Here is a 16,610-nt window from a genome sequence, read left to right as displayed (position 1 = left end):
GCAGTAGATCATGTTTTTGAGTTTAACAGTGATGTTTTTTATTTGTTTATCCTCTCTCTATCTCTATTTCCTGTCCATTTTTCCTATTAATTTCTTAAACTGTAAAATAAGTACCACAAGACGATATTTTGATATCGAAATATTCTACAAAATTTTCGCTCCTGAGATTGTAGATACGGTTATCAAGGACATGAAATCGGCACTATTATGTTTGCATCGCTATTTTCCACTTTACCCGAATTTAGCTTAGAAAACATACACACTTATAAGTTTCGCATAAATTGTAGTTTAAAAGGAACTGTCGGATTCTGCTAAAGAGTCAAAATAATAATGAGTAAATTTCAACGAATTTCAAGTTCTTTTCTTTGGGGACCCAGCCTAAAATGTTATGAACGACATTTTTTTTAGAATATTCCGACATCAAAAAATTTCTTTTTATGGTATTTAGATTAGGGTTCAAGAAAATAAGATCGAAAAAGATACGTAAGGATTCATTAGATTTGACTGCGGACACGTGATCTGAAAAATAACCTATATCAATAAATCAATAATTCTACCTATAACGTGTTTGTCCTTCTGGGTTCTTAAGATACTCGAAGGGGCTTTCGTCCACATGAAGAATTTTGAAATTCACAAAATTTTGGTGCACAGGGTTATAACCACCCTGGAATTTTTCGTAGCCCTTAGGACAACTAGCGTCCTTGGATCAAATCTGTTTCAGACAATTTGGAGACAGATTAGAATCATCCGCAAGTTTTCCTGGCCGCCTTTCGGCTTACTCTTTTAGAAAGAAAATAAAATTATAGTATTATGCAAACCAATTACTCTATTTGATCTTCACACATCATACAATTTTTGAAATTTTATTTGACAGAACATAGGTGAATTCCAAACATAAAACGTTTTCGCCTAATTTCTGTGTGTTTAAATGTCCGAACAACATGTCCAATCGAACTTCTAATGCGGCCATATAGTTTTTGCACGAGTTTTTTTTTAATATTAGATTAGGGAAATTTTAATTTCCGATTTGGTCTAAATATGCACCTTTTGTTCAATGATTTGTTGCCATTTTTAAAGGTAACTTTATAATGCTTCTCTCATAGAAGTCCTGCTATCTATTTTCAAAAAAAAATTCTACTAATCGATTTTCACAATCCTCCCTAAATACCAATTTTTTATAATTAAAGAAATTTTGCAATGCAAGAAAAAGAAGGTAATCGCTTGGTGCCAAGTCCGGACTGTATGGCGGATGCATTAAAACTGCCCAACCAAGCTCCCGAAGTTTCTGGCGAGCCACTGTAGATGTATGTGGCCTAGCGTTGTCCTGGTGGAACACGACACTTCTCATGTTGGTCCAATTGTTGACAGTAGAGATCAGAATTTAGCGTTTGGCCATATGGAAGCAACACATAATAAATAATCCCCTTCCAGTTCCACCAAATGCATAGCAGAACCTTCCTGACCGTTAGTCCTGGTTTGAGGTGCTTCACCGCTTTTTGACCACGATAGTTTTCGCACAGGGTTATCGTATGTGATCCATTTCTCATCTCTAGTCAACATCCGTTTAGGGAATGGGCCTATCTCATTCCGTTTGGTCAAGGCTTCGCAGATGGAAATTCGATCCATCCTATTTTTTCTGTTAATTGGTGTGGCACCTAAACATCGATCTTCGATCATTTCTTCGATCAATTTCGATTTCTCCGATTTTATTGACATTTCGACGACTGGCCTAATGGATTTATTTTTCCACAATCAAATATATTTCCATATTTTGACATTTCATCAAGGCCCTTGCTCTATATAACCGATGTGGCATAAATTTGATATTTAGATATATGAGGAGGTAGTTTAGTCCCCATATAGATGTAATACAGATGTCATTTGGAGCATTTAAAACATCCTAGTCGTAAGATCAGACTGAAGTGGTTGTAATTTAGCATGTTGGGTTCTTAAAGGAGGAAATATTCAAGTAGAAAGTGTTAAATACGCTGTACCGTAGTACCTCCCTCGGCCCCTTGGCCCACATTTGTTTTATATTTTCTATATCCTGTCCCATTTCAGGTATTATGAAGGTTATAGTCCAGTTTCCAACCAAAGTGATTGCATATTACGAATTAAGCTCCTATCCTATTGGCATTTCGGATTCTCAGAGGACCCATGTATTGACACAAATTTCTCATCTTTGGTATTTTTAAGGACGTATCCACCTCAAAAGACTGCAATTTCACATATTTGACTATAGAAAAGTATAATACATACTGCCAGATAAGTATACGCAGATGCAATTTTTACATAGCTGCATCAAAGCTGTACGCCAATTACTACTCTTTGTAACATTTGATATCGATTGTTTCTATATCCTGCCGTATAGATTGTCCGATAATTTGAAATGGTTTTCTAGCTACCACACAATATCTAATCATATTGCAAACATTGGCCGTTTAACTGCGACATACGTAAATATATATGCACATTATACGTATTTTATGGCTATTAACAGAGACTGCCACAATTAAGACAAGAGCATTGGCTTGTCACTAAAAAAATGCTACATACAAACATATGTGTATTTTCACACAACATGGGGTCATGTAAAAAAAGACATACAAACAGGTTTAGGATTTTATATGGCATGCTGGGCAATTGTGAAAATAAAAAGTGATTCAGTTATACTATATGACGTGGTCTGGTCTATATGGTGTATACTATACGTCATATGTGTGGTATGTGACGTCACACAAATACTGATTGTTTTTATACTACAAATCGTGAATACCCCCCTGCTTGTGGGAAACCACTTGGCTGAGCAGAAAACAGACAAATTTAAAACGTGACAACAACAAACAAATAAAAAATATACTACACACCAAATGTCAACGAATCTATTTGAAAAAGTGAAAGCTTATCGACAATTATAGACATGTTTGAACAAGTCTATTGACATTTTCTTATCATTAATTTATTAACAATTACTTAATTAATTGCTGTTATTTGTTTTCTTATCTTTTCAGATTAACAACTTTTTGGATTCTATTTTTTGAAGTTTAAAGTAAAGAAAACAAGACAACAACATGTATCCCTTTGTAAGTATTAGTTAAATATTAAATTATATTGTAAAATAAATTTATAATTTATGGTGTTTGAAATATAAAACATAGATATTATTTTGTGTAAAGGGTGTTTCATGTATGGAAATCGAGAGAATACAAATATTCTTCGACTTAAGTTTTTTTTCTCACTAAATTATGTCCTTCTTGTCTGAATGTAATAAAAATATATATGATAGCTCCATGTTGTTTTTTTGAGGTTGAACCCCGGTAGGAGGTGAATCCTATCACTGTTGTTGCTGGAAGGTTCTATCTCCATATGTTTGCCATTCTTGCTTTTCATGTTGACGTTTCTCTTTATGTCGAATGTATGTCTTGAAGACTCTAGAATTCGATTGAAAAAAAAATTGAACCCCGAATTTTTCCCCAATATTGGAACAAATTTATGTTCAGAGATTTAATGCAACTATCCTAAATAGGATATACACCAAATTTGATCGCTACATCCTTGCATTCGGGAAATACAGTACATTCTTTCGGAAAAATTAAAGTCCAATATCAAGAAAACCAAATGCAAAATCGACAGAAAAATCATTTTAACCCGAATAGTGCTGTAATTATTTTTTTCGAATTTTGGGACGCAACTTTCCGCGTCTCTGCATTGTGGGTCACCGAATCCAAAAATTTGGTTTGTATCCTTTTTTCCTAATCGGCAGGATACATTTTTGGGCTGTGATCATATGTTCACACTAGCACTGCTCGGGTACAGATTTTTTAGATGATTTATTGATCGTCTTATGAGTGTACCCATATGGTCACGCTAGCACAGCTCGGGTTAAATTATTCTCTATATTCATTTTTACAAGAATCAAAAATAATTCAGATGGCAGAATTCGTAAAATTTGAATACGAAGCGATTTAAATAATTTGGACTGTATACATAAATTAGTACTGTACACAAATTTACCCTCTTCTTTATATTGAAAAGCAAATAACTTTACCAAAATTTTGATTGTTATACCCTACACAACTATGTTGTCAGGGTATTATAGCTTTGTACAGCCCCAAGACTTTATAACGCCGCGAAATATTGGTCCTAGACCCACCTTTAAGTATACCGATCGTCATATCTCGACTAGCTGAGTCGATCTAGACATGTGTGTCCGTCCGTCCGTCTGTCCATTATAATTTGTAAACACGATACAGGACACATTTATGGACCAATCTTCACGAAATTTTGCATATAGGAAGAGTTCAGCCCAATGAAGCCCCCTTTGTGTTTGTTAAAGATTAGTTAATAAATGGATGGACAAAATACTTAATTTTTGTCGGCTTTTCTGGTCGCTCCAGAGGCCGCAATTATGGCCCAAACATCTCGAATTTTTACATGGAGAAGGTGATTGGGCCAAAGAATAAGCATGCCTGTTTTGATAAAGATCGATCAATATTTGGCGAGTCAAATGGACTCTGATTTTTGTGTGAAAAATGACAACATTTGTATTCTATGGCGTATATATTTGCCCCTGAAGGACCTAGATCCGAGAAGTTAAATATAAGCTCCGAAACATTTTGGCATCAAAGACATTGGGCCACAAAGTGTTAAAGACCGTTATCTTGACTTTGACACCCGTAACAAAAATTTACGATGTGGCATTGACAGTCCCGGCAAAAAATCATAATTCAATCTTTAAAAAATACATGCTCGGGCTTTTATCAATCTGATAAAATCCACTCTTTGTGGCTCCGACAGTGTATATGATCACCCTGACGAATACATCATCTCCCTATGATTGTCCTTGAAAAAGTATACGTTCTGTGACTCAATTTAACAAATCTACGCTTTTCGTAGCTTAAATTATAGAAACTTCTTTAAAAATTGCTCAGTAGTGACACTCTTCTCTAAAATCTTTAAAAAAAATAGAATATTTTGGCGATGTCAATCTTATCCCGCCTTATGGCTATGACAATCTTCTCTAAAAATCGGCGCATTATGGCTCCGAAAGTCTTGTTGAAAACACAAGCCTTATGGGTCTGATAATCCTCTAAGAAATTCAAGCCTTATGGTTCCATGCCTTACGGACAATCTTCTACACAAATACACGCCTTATGTTTTGACAGCCTTTTAAAAAATCCATGCTCTGATCGTCCTTTCGAAAATAATTTTTAAAAATCAACACTCTAATCGTCCTTTCAAAACATTCTTCAGTAAATCTACGCTCTAATCGTCAATTCAAAAACAATTTTTAAAACATTAATGCTCTTAATGTTCCTTAAACCAATCCTTAACCACGCCTTGTATTGGTCCTTGAAAAAATATTCTTTAAAAAATCCACGCCATGTATTTGTCCTTGAAAAAATATTCTTAAAAAATCCACTCCGTTAATATTGGATAACTATTCCTTGACAATTATTTTGTTAAAGAAATATTAATTATTACAAAACATATTAAGACATCTATTTTTTAATATTTGTTTTCTCTTGATTCTCAATATAAAATATTGAAACAGCCTTTATACATAACATCTATTCATAAGTGTATTTTTTTTAAATTTATTTGTTTTAAATTAAGATAAACATATTTTGGTTTCATTTTGTGGTTTATAATAAAGACGATGTGGTGTGGCATGTGGCAAATATTGTAAGATATTGTATAAATAAATAACTTTTGTATAATTTATAATTTTTATCAGCACCCAAGCTATTTAAAATATAATACACATCAAGTGCTAATGAGTCACTTGTCCATATTTCATTGAATTCTGTAACTTTTTATTGCTTTGCCAAGTGATTAATTTTCAGTGGACAACATTTTATTGAATCTTCTAAGACTTCAGACTGGGCCCTTTAAGCGTGGAAATTCATTAAAAGACATTGCCCTTGGAACAAGGAATGAAGGCTTTTAAATATAAAAACAGAACAACTTCCCTCACATTATTAATAGAATGTTAAAAAAAATTGAAACTATTGGAATTCTGAATAAATTTCCAATTGATATCTTAACTGAGCGAAAAAAAATGTTTATTCAGTAATGTGGGCTGTATGATGTTGATTATTGGTCCTTTAAAATTTCTAGTTGTAAACCTGACATGTTGGGGGTTTTTGTATACTAAATTTGATTTTAATTAGAACCGCTTAGGAAATAATATTTCTAAAATAATTTGCAACGTTTGTGTGTTGTATGTCTACAATCGACATTAGAAACAAAAATTCGCCACATTTCCGCACTTACAAAACAGCAATCATAATTCTCTGACATTTCGGCCCTTAGAACAAAAATTCCACATTCATTTCATCCTCCCACCTTTTCACCAACTCCATATGTGTTGCACAAATGTCTGATCTGTCATTGAACTTTTTTCGTTTTGTAGGGTTCCGGCATGCCACAACCACATCCTCCCACATCAACGCCTGGTTATAATCCACAACCGAGAATGCCAGCCGGTGTACCATTTGGTGCTGGTTGGGTAGCACCAACCCAACATCCACACCAACAACAACAGCAGCCGCCAACAAATTCAACACCACATCATACCCCATATCCCACAACAAATGCTCCCTATCCTCAAACTAATCCAGCACCCTATCCTACAACTAATCCCTCACCCTATCCACCAACTAACCAAGCACCCTATCCCACTGCAGGACCCTATCCCCATCCAACACCCTATCCAAGTAATGGTAATCAATCCTCACCCTATCAGGGTTCATCATACCCTCATAATCCCCATCAACAAACACCCTATCCCACATCGACTGGATCACCAGCTCATTATCATCATAATCCATCAACACCATTTGGCGGCCAGACACCCACTCATCCCACAGCATACAATCCCAATCATGGCTATACACCGGTTAGAACCTCAATGGGATTAGAATCGCCGGCTGGCAATATACAACATTGTTTCGAAGAGTTGGCCCAAAGGCAAGGCCATCCCATACAACATCACTATACTGCTCCACGGAGAGAGGTTAGTGTCCTAGCTAATTTGTTTGTTTTGTTCTTTCTCTTGGGTATTTTTTTGGTTTTCTTTTTTCGTTGTTTTTAATTAGTTCTTGTTGATTTGTTGTTTTTTGTTTTAAATCTTTTTGGGATTTTTCTTTTTAATTGCCACTATGAATTTTCTAAAGAATATTGGATTTATTGAAAGTTTTACCGAAGATGATTTAAATAATGAAATTGCTTCGGAAATTTCAATTGAAGAAAATTGCTATGGTGCGGGAATGTTTACATATGAAACACATAAAGATGTATGTACAGATACATATACATATGTATAAATAATTTATCTCACATTTTGTATAATTGTAAGCTTGTGAAATTGTATTTACTTGGTAAGCTTTTCATTGTGCTTAAGCTAGAAATTATTATTTTCATTTATATTCTTCTTTACAAACACATATGAACGTAAATATGTATGACAATTTTTTTGTGTAAAATCCCCTGAGATTGCGTGTAATTATATCTGAGTCATATTTTATTATAGTTGGACCTGCTACTGACCAGATCGACCACAAGTGGTTCGCTTATTGGGAATTAATGATTCGGCTAGAATGACTGGGGATTTTCATATAAATATTTATTCAAAACATGTTCATTTTCAGTTTATAAATCTGAGTTATTTTTAACGTACTACTTGAAAAAAAAATATTCTTTAAAAAATCTACGTTCTAACAATCCATGAAAAATATTCTTTACAAAATCTGAGCTCCAATAGACATTGAAAAAATATTCTTAAAAAATCTAAGCTCTAACAGTCCTTGGAAAAAATCTACGCTCTAATAGTCCTTGAAAAAATATTCTTTATCAAATCTACGCTCCAATGTACATTGAAAAAATGTTCATAAAAAATCCACGCTCTAATATTCTGTGAACAAGTTTTCGTTCAAAATATATTCATTTTTACAGGGAACTGCATATGTCAAAAGAGCTAATCAACAAACACACCAATATTGGCCATAATTACAATTTTAGTACCATTTAGTTCCTTTGATATCATATAGCACGTATTTCCAATTCTGATCGCAACATAAATCTAGCTTTTAACTAATTTGGGTATTATTCATGGCCTTTTGTACTCTTGTAGTACTTATTTCCAAAATTATTTCAAATTGCATGACTTAATCTTCACCCGAGTCTAAATTTTATCAAATTTAGTACCATTTAGTACACATTAATAAAAATCCAATAGAAATCATATTTCCCATTTTCAGGATTCCAGCCCTTTCGCTTTACTCAAATTTAATTGTACTAAATTTAGTACCATTTCGAACACATTAGTATGAATTTCCAAAACTTCCTTCATATCTCCATCCTACACCCTGACAGTGATCCTAACTCCAAATGTCAAGAATGTCCATAACCACATTTGGTACCATTTAATACAAATTTCCAAAACTTCCTACAGACCCCAATCTTACACTCCAACAATGATTCCAATGTGATTCCAGCTCTATCAGTTCACCCAAAATTCAAATTGTACAAAATTTAGTACAATATAGTAGTATACATTTCCAAATCGTACCAAATTTAGTACCATTTAGAACACATTAGTATGAATTTCCAAAGTTTCCTACATATCCAAATTTTTAAAAAATCTAAGCTCTAACAGTTGTTGGAAAGAAATCTACAGTGACCCTAACTCCACATGCCAAGATTCCAGCTCCTTCGGTTCACCCAAATCTGCATTTGGTACCATTTAGTTGAAATTTTTAAAACTTCCTATAGACCACAATCTTACACTCCAACAATGGGATTCCTGCCCTATCAGTTCACGAAAATTCAAATTGTACCAAATTTAGTACCCATAAGTATGAATTTCCAAAACTACATCCATACCTAACCACATTTGGTAAAATTTAGTACAAATTTCCAAAACTTCATACATACCCCAATCTTATAGTCAGGATTTCAGCTCTATCGATACGATACCATTTAGTACATTTCGTACACATTTCTAAAACTACTCTCTACAATCCGCCGTTAATGGTAATTTCAAATTTTATGATTCCAGCTTCATCTGTTTCTCCAAATTCAAATTCTACCAAATATAGTACTGTTTAGTACTTTTCTCAACTTTAAGTTGCATTGCAAATTTCAAGTTTTTAGCTCTATCCATTCACGCAATTGTACCAAATTTAGTTCGAATAAAGTTCGAATTTCAAAATGAACTTTGCTACATCTATTCTACAATCCATCAGTGACCCTCATTTTAAATTTAAGGGTTCTAGATCTACCAGTTCGTCAATTTAGAACGTTCCGCTCTGTTTCGTTCCGTTATAGTACGAATTTCAAAAATCCCAGCAATATCAAGATTCTAGCATCAGCCGTTTCGTCTGGGAGTTGATGAATCGTTAAATCAGTCAGTAAGCCAATCACTTAAATCGTTTAATAGTATAGATTGCCTATATAGCTTCATGTTTAAAAGATCCCGCCTAATTTTCGATATCTTGTGAATTTTAGCCGAATTTTCCAACGGAACAGTCTCTAAGTCAAAAAATAGGAAAAGTGTCCTCAACGATATGCAGACAAAGAAATTCTTATAAAGCAATAGGTCGGTATGTCACCAACAATGCGGCAACAGTGTGAACTCGAATACTTTTTTCTGTTTTTCATCTTGGGAGCATAAGGCTTCCATAAAGCACATCCATACTCTGTTAGTTCTTGGGTTTGATTATGAAATTCATATTCCAGCTGATTGGTCTTCTGTAGCCTGTGATAGATAATGGCGCTGACGTCTCTCGTTGCCTAGAAACAACGCCCTCTTGAATGTTGGCCAGTGGTTGGGATCTTTGCTTATTTTCTGTTGCCAATTCCCTCTAGATGGCGTTTGTATCATTTAAGATATTTTGAATATATGGTGGAGAGTGTAAACCTTGCATTGATTGCTTTAAATCAGACGTTAAATTTTCCTTTTTGATCAGACGTCGTAATTATATCATCTAGATAATGTACCTGCTTCCTCTGCATTGATTGTGGTTCCTAGGTGTGGATTATGGGATATAAAATGGCTTAACATCCTAAATATAAATATGCCAAATTCATCACATATAAGTCACTCTTCGGTCTTTAAATTGAAATATCTTCAAAGGATTTCACTTCAATCTTTTTCAATTTTCATAAATTTGGCGAACGTTTTATGATACAATGTCTATGGAATATTTTTATATGGCTGATAATCTCTCAATAAGAATTAGATCCTCTGATACATACTGCGCGACTCTTAAAGGGAGTAACAGATTTCGTCCAAATTGTGGATATCGTACCATTTCTTCGGTCCACTCCTTTTGGTACCTTCCACACAAAATGATCAACATTTTGCTGGAAATTAATTTGTTACTATCACGCGAACGGACTAATCCAGACTTGTAATTTAAGTTATACCAATTTTAATCCTCTTTAGATTTCACTTAAAATTGTTGGTGTAGTTTCATAGTATAAGTTTCCAAAGTAATTATTTTGTTTAACATCACTTCCTGCAAGTTTGTCAAAAATAGCCATTTAAATTTTCGTTTTAGAAATAACTACAACTTGCCCCCGTATTTTTAACTCCAATTCAAAATGTAGAGTTTGTAATCCCCCCGTGAATTCACTTAAATATTAAAATTATTAATCATTACAATTTGTTTTTGTTTACAGGGAACTCCAACTGTATTCCCAGCCCAGAATTTTGATCCCGTCAAAGATGCCCATGACTTACGCAAGGCCATGAAAGGCTTTGGCACCGATGAGGATGCTCTCATCAACATCATATGCCGTCGTTCTAATGAACAGAGACAGGTATATTCATATTTATATTATTGCATTTTTAATAATAACAGATCTAATTTTAAATCATTTTTTCCAGGAAATCCAACGCCAGTATAAAACACATTTTGGAAAAGATCTTATTGAGGATATACGCTCCGAGACAAGTGGAAATTTCGAAAAGCTGTTGGTGGGTCTGTTGCGTCCCATTGTTGATTTCTATTGTCATGAGCTGAATGATGCCATGGCTGGTATTGGTACTGATGAAGATGTTCTCATTGAAATTTTATGTACTCTATCGAATCATGAGATTCACACAATTAAAAATCAATATTTAAGATGTAAGTAGTAAGAGAGATTTACTCGTCTGAGAGTTATATGTGAATTATTTTTGTAATTTTTTTGTTTTTTATTCTTGTAGTATATGGTGCCCATTTGGAATCGGAATTAAAATCCGAAACATCTGGTAATTTCAAACGCTTGTTGGTCTCATTGTGCACCGCGGCTCGCGATGAAAGCGGTCACACTGATCGTGCTGCCGCCCAAAGCGATGCTCGTGAATTGTTAAAGGCTGGTGAGCTGCGTGTCGGCACAGATGAAAGTATGTTCAATATGATTTTGTGCCAACGCAATTATCAGCAATTGAAATTGGTAAGCATCGAGAGAAATTGGACAAAAAATATTCTGTAAAATTTTCATCTTTAACTTAGACAAGTTTTGAATTTCGTATTTTAAAAAGCCCTCTGTTTGTGAATAGCGTTCTCGAAGTCTACCTTTCAACATCATTGATATCATCAATAATGCAACACTCTTTAGTACGCCGAAAAATACTACCCCCAGAAGTCTAAACTTCGTAGAGTTTATAATGTGGTGTGATATCTCCAGAGTACTTTACCCGGTATTTTCATTCCCTCCAGACGATCGTTGTTTATTATGATAAATGTACAATAAGTCAAAATTAGGAAAAGTGTCCTCAAGGATATACAGACAAAGTAACTCTTATAAGTAGGTATGTGATGTAGTCTGTCCTAGTTAATGGGGCTGTCGTCTATCGTTGCCTAGAAACAACGCCCCCTTGAATGTTGTCCAGTGGTTTGGGTCTTTAATTATTATTTATTGTCACTTTCCTCTAGATGGCGGTTCTGTTTTGATTTCCATATGCCGAGATTATTTATTAGACATCAAGTTCATTTCGAGGGGACTGTAAGTCTCTTTTTACAAATATTTAAAATCAACTTTCAAATAATTATTCTCCTCCTTTGGGCGATGTTATTTGGGAAACCATCGTTTTGTAGTCTGGCTCACTACCCACTTCACTCTTCTATAGGCAGAATACCTCCAGCTCTTCTATAAGAAGAAGTCATCCCGATCTTCTTAATGAAGAATACTTCAAACTCTTCTATGAGAAAAAGACCTCAAGCTCTTCTATAAGAAGAAGAAGACCTCTAGTTATTCTATGAGGAGAACAAAATTTGTTCTATGGGAGGAAGATCTACAGTTCTTCTATATGATGAATACCTCCAGCTCTTCTATAAGAAGAAGACGTCCAGCTCTGCTATAATACGACCTCCAGCTCTTTTATAAGAGGATTCTTCCATCTCTAATTATTCAGATGTCTTGTAAACTGCAATATGTTGTCTCCTCATGAATCCAGTGAACCATTAACATGAGCTAAGTTGACGATTACTCTTCTATAGCCTTATAGGTGATTGGTCTTCCAACAATTTTGTCCAGAGTTTGGGATCCTTGCTTATTTATTATCTCCTGTCTTGTCTTTTTTGTACTAACCTTATTTTTGATGTTTAGGAAACACGAATTCGTGAGCTTCGGATGCATTTAATCTTGGAAATATTTATCCTTCTCCTATGGGATTCAAACCCGAAACCCATCGGTTTGTGGTGTGGCACAGAATCTATTTCATTACGCCAAACTTCAACAAAATGCCTTCTCATGACTCCAGTGGACCATCCAAATGAGGTGACGACGTAGTACCTGCCTGTGTGTTTTAAAGAGCCGCCCTAACCATAATTGGCAGAATAAAATGTCCCCTCTCATGAGTGTCAGGATCTGGGTAGAGAGAGAGAGAGAGATCCAAAGGCATAGAAAGATAATCTCTAGATCAGGAAGCCTAGCGTTCAGGTCTGAATAATATAAACATTGAAGTAGTTGAAAAGCATCAGCTGCCTAGGGAGATCAGATTAGTCTTGATGAGATGTTATCGCCTCTATTCGTATTGGATGCGGATTAATGATCATCAGCATAATTACTACCTTGGTTGTGGTATATGTCCTTAAACGACCTTTTTAATAGCCTCCCAAACCTACTAAACATAATCCTGAAGATATGTGGTTCCAGCCACTGGAAGTGGCAGCATTTATCAACTGATAGATTCAGAATCTAAAAAGATGGAAACGCAACATAATATTAGGGAACTTTACGTTTCATATGTTTCCCGGAGGATAATGTTGCCGGTCTGTTCTGGTTCAGACCTAGTTGGGCATGTGTGAAATAGCTTACATGCAGATGGGAGGTTATTACTATCATGGAATTTAGATGAGGCAGCTGCAGCAACCTTAGAAATAATGAAACCTTAGAAACAATGACAGGTGAGACCAGGAAGGGACCACCTTCCTCTTGTTGCCATTGTATACTGGCAGAATTGCAGGTCTAACCTCACGAAATTCTAGTAAAAAGTGTGGCAGCAATTTGTATTGTAAATGACCTACGTTTTGGTACTGCCCCATATAACAGTAACTCAATATTCGGTATTTTTGGGTATCGTTCGATTTTAGGTATTTCGAATGTCCTCTTCATGAAGTTGGGTATACGATCCTTTCAACTGGTTTTCGGAATGATCTGAATGAATTAGTAGTCAATTAGATATACGGTATTCAGAGGTCATTAATATCTGATAAAATATTTTTATTTTGAGTGAAAACCACCTGAAATATCTCTAGCCCCAATAACATTATTATTTTTATTTATTTCAGATTTTCCAAGAATACGAAACAATGACCGGGCACTCCTTGGAAAAGGCAATTAAAAAGGAATTCTCTGGTGACATCATGGAAGGTCTAATTGCCATTTGTCGTTGTGTTAACAACAAGGCTGAATATTTTGCTTCACGTTTGCACAAGAGTATGGCTGGCATTGGTACCAATGACAAACAGTTAATACGTGTGATTATCACCCGGTGTGAGGTAATTATAACAAAACAACTGTGTTATTAAAAAATAAAATATTAATTTTATTTTCCCATCCTTTGACAGATCGATATGGCTGACATCAAGGCTGCCTTTGAACGTATGTACGGCAAGAGTCTAAAGAGCTGGATTAAGGGCGATACCTCAGGACATTATAAACATGCTCTGTATGCATTGGTTGGGGAACAACGTTCAAATTCTTAAGATCACAAAATCAACATACATACACATATTGTTATACAAAATAAAAAATGAGGGTGGGCAAAGTCCATTAAAAAACAATTATTAATATTGAATAAAATCAAATCGAATATTTTTCTCACAAAAAGGAAACTCTATTAGAACTACAAGTATTTTTTCTAAACATTTTTTAAAAAGCTTATTATATTATATGATAAATAAAAATAACAACAACTATTTGTATTAAATAAACATTGAATATATATTTTTTAAATTGGACCAGTGACAAAATTAAATACTAAAACAAAATCGTATACCATTTTTTATAAAAATTGAAAATGAATATAAAAAAAATTAAAAATTCTGGAAATTTTATGTTAAAAATATATTTTATATTCAATATTTCAAAACAAACAACTTTTAAATATTGAAATTGTTCCCATGTTATATATAAATGTAATGTACTTTATTATTCACACAAAACAATCAATCAATAGTTGGTTTTTTGCCTTTTTAATTCCTATAAAATTTATAAACTTAAGAGTATTTGACTAACAATGAAATGAACATCTAATCTACAACTACAAAAAAGGAAATGCATTTAATGCCACTTTTGATACAATAATAATGATAACCCCAATGAAATCTCATTACAGTGTCTTTTCTAGCTGTTATACTGTCATATTGTTCATTACAAATATACATACATAAATAAAACAACTATTAAAAATATAAAAGCATTTTTAAAATATTTTTTCTGATTATAAAAACTATAAGTCCGGTTAAAAAAAAATAGGGTGGATTTGTTGAATCGTGCATTTTATAAACAATATTTTTCAGGGACTTTTAAAGTAGTTTCTTTAAGGATACATTTTGCAAGGGTGGACTTTTTAAAATAATATGTTACGAAAGCGTGGATTTGTAAGCATATTTTGTCAATGTGGATTTTTGAATGATTATTTTGTATGTGTCTTTCCAAAGTATGGATTGCTTAAATAATATTTTTCAAAATGTCTATTTCTATGTCAATTTATGCATGTCCGTCTGTCTGTTGAAATTATGATAGAGCTCGCAGCATTTCAGATAGAGCTTTGACATTTTACACATACATTGTTATTACCCCTAGGATGATTGGTATTGGTATGGTAACGATACCCTCCCATATTCAGTATTTTTAAGCTTTTGGGCAACTCTTTCAACCGGGTTCTCACTGAGAAGAAAATCTTTCTTCTAAAAATGATCAATATTCTTACCCTGTTTAGGGTATTCCTCATATATCCCAAAATTCGATATTTTGGCCTCCTGGGTACAATTTTGTGTTTTGGATTCTCATCAAGTAGAAAATCTCCCTATCGAATTTTTTTTAGGCCCCCCATAATGTTCTCGTCCTATTATCCTTATTATTTAGATTTTAACCCTACTTTTTCGTCGAAGTGACTAATGGGTCGATTATGGACAGCAACCAAACTCCAGTTGCGAGTTCAACTGGCAACGCAATTGAAATGCTGTCGATAATACTGTTTTCACATTTCTACAACTAGAAATATTGTAAACGAACAAAAAAAAATGAATAAAATATATCAGAAAAGCTAATTATATGTGATGATAAGCTCAGTGAAACTATTTTTTGATCAAGGTGTGTCATTTATTAGAAGGCATTTAAGAGATAAATCTATTAGAACTACCATCAGTTCTGTGAGTATATGCTGACGTTTAGAGAAATGTTCAATCAACTGCTCATATTAGCTTGAAGGGGTATTTTCGACTACCAAAATATGTCCTTGTGTACATAGATTAAGCCTTAGACCAGTGTTGAACAGAACTAAATTAAGAGTAAGTGCGTGAGAGCGTAACTGAGAGATCATCAACAAAAATGACTGACGCAAAGAGAGACAAAGAGAAAACGTGTTTGGCCATCACCGCTATCGTACTATTTTGTGCATTAGTGCCTTAGACCCTGATTTCCGAAAAGCATGGCGGTCAACCGCAATTCCTCCTCCCTTAAAAATGTGTGCAGCTCTTATGTTTTTTGTGGAGGGAAGTTTTCAAAAGTCCCATAGCAATGACTTCAACCTTGGCATGGCTCAACCGACAATGTCAGTGGTTTTTTTGTCAGTGGTATCCAAATTAACGGAGGAGGAAAAAGGGAAGAATAACATTTTTTTATTCGAAAACTAAGTTCCAGGGTGTTGTCGGATGTATTCATGATATACACGTACATATCATGGACCAAAAAGAAGATGTTCGCCACTTTCTGCCATTCATTTGGAATGTCATAGCAGTTAAGGTCTTCTGAAATGGCCTCCCACACACCATCGATAGTGGCTTTGGTTTGACCAAAAGTCCGCACGCTGCGTGCTACATTTGGGTGAGCTTCCATCCGGGCAATAAGGACCTCAAATTGTTCTTTTGTAGTAATATTAACCATTCTGG

General features: G+C 34.4%; 1 protein-coding gene across 1 annotated transcript; it reads left to right on the top strand.

Moving 5' to 3' along the window:
* Positions 1-3,033: 3,033 nt before the first annotated feature.
* Positions 3,034-14,204, top strand: LOC133335985 (annexin B11). Its single transcript, XM_061544278.1, has 6 exons — positions 3,034-3,083; positions 10,687-10,827; positions 10,895-11,135; positions 11,216-11,445; positions 13,785-13,994; positions 14,064-14,204. Exons 1-6 carry the CDS (start codon positions 3,072-3,074, stop codon positions 14,199-14,201), a joined length of 972 nt encoding a protein of 323 aa, XP_061400262.1. The 5' UTR covers positions 3,034-3,071; the 3' UTR covers positions 14,202-14,204.
* The last annotated feature ends 2,406 nt before the right edge of the window (positions 14,205-16,610 follow it).

This window comes from Musca vetustissima, unplaced genomic scaffold, assembly GCF_032173495.1.
Source record: "Musca vetustissima isolate MV318-11 ecotype Yass unplaced genomic scaffold, APGP_CSIRO_Mvet_v1 utg66066, whole genome shotgun sequence".
Taxonomy (NCBI): Eukaryota; Metazoa; Arthropoda; class Insecta; order Diptera; family Muscidae; genus Musca; species Musca vetustissima.
Note: the sequence above shows the minus strand (reverse complement) of the source record. Positions and strands in the feature narration are given on the sequence as shown.